Source organism: Nannospalax galili, unplaced genomic scaffold (assembly GCF_000622305.1).
Source record: "Nannospalax galili isolate Female #2095 unplaced genomic scaffold, S.galili_v1.0 scaffold1239, whole genome shotgun sequence".
Lineage (NCBI taxonomy): Eukaryota > Metazoa > Chordata > Mammalia > Rodentia > Spalacidae > Nannospalax > Nannospalax galili.
In genome coordinates, this window is record NW_008342630.1 from 22,824 (window position 1) to 27,547 (window position 4,724).

A 4,724-nucleotide genomic window follows, 5' to 3' on the forward strand; every position below is an offset into this window, starting at 1 on the left:
ACACACACACACACACACACACACACACACACACACATCTCTACTGTCATGCATTCCACAAAGAAGTTCAAGTTAAGAGCATATTGTATTTAGATCTTACTGTTACTGAAAACCCCTACTGTAACCATAAACGTGCTCATATCTACAAGATTATTTTTGCTCCAAAGCAGAATTTGGCAAACATTTTCTCTAAAGGCCAGGCAGTAAATATTTCAGTCTTCTCGGGCCTAAAATGTAAGGTCTCTGTTAACATATTCTTTGCTTTTCTTTTGTATTTTCCTACCTTTTAAAAATGTAACAAACCATCTTAGCTGAGGCTGTACAGAATGGTCTGTAGGTCCATGGCTTACTTACCAGCCCATATTCTACTGGTAGAAGTCCAGGTAGGATTATCATTAAAATCAAAGCCAGAGCTTCCGTCATTAAGTTTATGATACAGAGACTCTCTGGAGAGGAATGGGAGTTATAATTTATACCAGCACTGTGACAGCCAGCCTCAGAGATGGTCCCCGATGGTCCTTCTCAGGCATGCTCAGTTTTGTGTGGTTCCCTCCCACACAGTACCAGGGTCAACATGTATCATGTGACCAACAAGACACAGTGAAAGTGACAAAAGACAGCAGCTTTCACCTCTCCTGACCTCCCTCACGCTCGTATCATGAAGAAGGCTACCATATGGTAGAGACACACAGACGATCTGGAAAGGCCTCCACGATAAGGAACTGAAGCTTTCGGCCAATAGCCAGCAAGGCATGGAACAACCTCATGAGTAAGCTTGAAGGCAGATCTACCCCAGCTTAGCCTCTAGGTGACTGCAGCCCTGGCAGCCCTTGACAGGAGGCTTCAAGAAACCTGAAGCCATGGAAACCCAGCTCCACTACTCTTGAACTCTGGAGCCACAGAAATGAATGATAACAAATACATGTTGTTTGAACTGCTAACTCTAGGCTAACTTATTACACAACTATAGCTTGCCAGTACAAACACATCACACAGTTGGACCACACAATGGTACTTACCTCCACGGGATAAATAAAAGTCTGTGCAGTTGCTCCAGCCATGGATCCAGAAATAAATCTCTCAAAGGTTCCTATTTTTTGTCCTTCCTCAGTAAGCAACTTCTTGTACTGTATAAATAAATTTTGAAATGCACATTAACAGCTGCTAAGACTCCCAAATACATTGAATCTTAACCGTGTTGATTTAGGAGATGGGGCCTTTGAGTAATTATGGTTAGATAGGTTGTAAGGATGGAGCCCTCAGGAGAGAACCAACATCCTCATGAGAGGAGACATTCGAGGGCTTACCCTCCACTGAATCATGCACCAAGGCCATCTGACAATAGAGTGAGAAGCCAGGAAGAGAGTCCTTACTAGAGACCCAATTGACAGCCCCTTCATCTAATATTCTTCTACTTCTGGAACTGTGAGAAATAAACTTTACTTGTTTTTAACACATAGTTTTTTTTAACTACACAGTTGGTGGTATTTAATATGGCTGCCCAAGGTAACTAAAATAATGACAAAATGGGTGGAGAGATGGCTCAGCAATTAAGAGCACTGGCTGCTCTTGCAGAGCACCAGGGTTTGATTCCCAGCACCCACATGGAGGCTGACAACCATCTGTAGGTCCAGTTTCAGGAGAATCTGATGCCCTCTTCTGAACTCTGCAGGCATTGCATGACATGGGTGTATTTACACACATGCAGGCAATATTCTCTCTCATACACATAAAATAAAAATAATAAATATTTTTTTAAAAAAGGTCATGACAAAATACAAATCAGATCCTAAAAATCAATTCATTTATAGTATGATAAGTCGCCTCAGAATACATCCCCTACATTAACAACCTTAGCATAAAAGCAGGGCGTAAATGCTATTGACTTTGTTTCCTATGTGCTGGTTTTCAAATTAGATTTCCACCAGGCTAGGAATATAGCTCTGTAGTAAAGCATGTGCCTAACACATGTAACGTCTTGAACTCCAATCCCAGCACCAAAAAGAAAGAGAGAACGAGTCCAGATTTCCACAGAACATAGACATTCCACAGGCTGGACCAAGCTGTCCCTTTGCCAAAACACAATTTCCCTAATGCACAGGAAAAAAGTGGAATCTATAGTTTTCATAATTTAAGTATCTTCCCATATTTTCTTTTTAAAAATGAATTTCCTTTCACAAATACATGTAACTATATGACAAATATTAGCAAAACAACTTAGAAAATACTTTTCATAGATATACAGTAAATTATACTAATGTGCCCACCCCAATACCTCTCTGGGTGGCCACCAGTATAAAGCAACCCAACAGAGCTGATTAGACTAAGGTACAACTATGAAAATGAAGGCCCAAAACGAACCAGGTAGACCCAGGGTGGAACCACCCAGCCGCGTGGCTCTGAGCAAGTTCATGATCATATTCAAGTTGCACTATCCCTGGTCTAGGACAGCACTGCCTATGTCACATGGCTGTTGATAGGATCAAATCAAATAATATGCACAGTACAATTTATCACTGTGCTAGGCACACAGCAAATGTCCACTAGTTATTATTATTACTACTAATATATTGTGTTCTTACATTGTGAAAAAAAAGAACAAAAACACTCTGGCCTGAACAAAGACTGTGGCCAGGCAAACAAGATCCCTTCTCTCAAGAGTGTGCTATGACTCCAGAGAGGTAGTCAGTCAATGGCAGCAAAGAAGCCAGTAAGAGCAGAGACACATGTGGAGAGGAGAGGGCAGGGGGGCAGGGGTCTAGCTGCTGGGCTTCTTGAAGGATCCTTCCCTTGGAGCCACGTGCCCCGCCCCTTCAGTGACCCTCATTGCTAAGCCAGCCAGTTGCTGTCCCTTGGGATCCGAATTACCCAATGACTACAACACAGGATGGCTCATCCTAGCAAAGGGGTATTTCCCTGTTCATGATAAAAATCAAATATGCTAGTATTTCATGAAGTTCCTCAAATAATAGACATTCTTCCATAAAAGGCACTTCCAAAGGTTCTGTTTCCTGAAAAGCCAGAATGCTACATAACATACAGTTGCCCCTCTGCAAGGGTCCTAGTAATTGTCCTGTCAGGTTGCCATAATTATTAAAGGGAGTTTGTTTAAAACCTTCATGCAATGCCAACAATGGTGAAGCACAACACACAGCGCTTGAGAGGCAGAGACAGAGAATCACAAGTTCAAGGCCAGACTAAGCTACGTAATGAGGTACTGTCAAGAAGGAAGGGAGGGGACGGGGGAAGGAGGGAGGAAGAGAGGGAGGGAGGGATGAATGTATGAACAAACTTATTTTTCATGAATATAAAATGAAATATGTAGCCGGTTATGGTGGTACATGCCTTTGATCCCAGCACTTGGGAGGGAGAGGCAGGCAGATCTCTGTGAGTTCGAGGCCAGCCTGGTCTACATAGTGAGTTCCAGGACAGCTGGGGCTACAGGGAGACCCTGTCTCAAAAAAGACTTTAAAAAAAAGGAACGATGAAAGCATTATTCACTTCTTGTAGCCCCTGTACACATTTACAGCATCTCTTAAAAACAGTAAACATTTATTAATTAGTGAATAATAAATAAATTCATGTTTGGAGCTCCTGGGGCTCCAAACCTGCTCTCCATAGAAAGCAGAGTTGAGAACAGACAACCTGTGAAGAGTCTGACACTGTACCAGGCACTTGACATAAGGACAACAAACTTAGCACTCATGTTAGAGATGTTAGAGATGAGGTATCAGCCAGATTTTAAATAGCTGACCAAGGCTACAGAATCTGACTTTCCTAAAGGAGACCTTCCCGGACTTTCAAAGCCTCCCTCAGAGTCTTTCTGTCCATCTCCCTTCTCCCTCCCAACATTCGTGAGAACCCTCTCTTCACTGGAATGCATCCTTCTTCCTTAACACCACTCTGTCCCTCCCTCTTAGGAAAGGCCACCACTCTTAAAAACTCAGGGAGAAATAAAGACCAGTAAGTAAGAACACCTTGCTATTCCTGCCTACGCCACAAAAACCTCCCCACGGCTGTTTATGCCCTCTTTCTCCCGAAGTTGGTAAAGAGTATTCTTGTAAGCCAAAGGGAGCTTCTAATGGTCTCTAGATAGAATTTATTTCTCCTTCAGCCCCTTCCCACCCCTCCACCCCACCCTCACTTCCTCTGAACACCTGCTGCATCTATTAGCCTCTCCACCTGCAGGTTACCTGTTCCCTTGTCCTGCCATGCTTCCTTCAGCAACAGTAGCACTGAATCAAAGCTCTCTCCATCTCGAACCCATCACCTTCCCCCTCTTCCTTTCACCATCATAATCCCAGAGAACGATGTCAAAGTGGTTCAGTTCTTCAGTGTCTTCACATGTGAATCACTTTTAGCTTGTTTTGGTACGGTTCATCATCTCTTCATTTCACTACAGCATTTATAGTAGTTTACTTATCTTTGAATTGGCAAATCTTACCATCAGCATATGACCCTTTGTGAAACCCTTCTCTTTCCTAGAGTCTCTCTTCCTCTGTCTGCCACCTCCTCCTCTTCTTCTTCCTCTCTCTCTCTCTCTCTCTGAACATCCTCCTGTCCCTTTGGCTTTTGCTTTACATCCCCACAGATACTCAACTGAGACTCAAAGTCATACTCAACTCATCCAACATGGACCCTGACACTGCAGTCTCTGTGTAAAGCTGCTTAATTGGGTCATCACCGTCATCCTTGGTTCATCTCTTTCTGACCTCCCTGCCCAA

General features: G+C 43.1%; 1 protein-coding gene across 1 annotated transcript in view; it reads right to left on the reverse strand.

The window, feature by feature from the left end:
* The window catches only part of LOC103738607 (calcium-binding mitochondrial carrier protein SCaMC-1), a 29,283-nt gene that overhangs the window by 8,329 nt on the left and 16,230 nt on the right, over nt 1–4,724 (reverse strand). Inside the window, exon 6 of the mRNA XM_029566215.1 lies at nt 1,020–1,127. Coding sequence (XP_029422075.1) covers nt 1,020–1,127 — 108 coding nt within the window. The remainder of the gene's footprint in view (nt 1–1,019; nt 1,128–4,724) is intronic.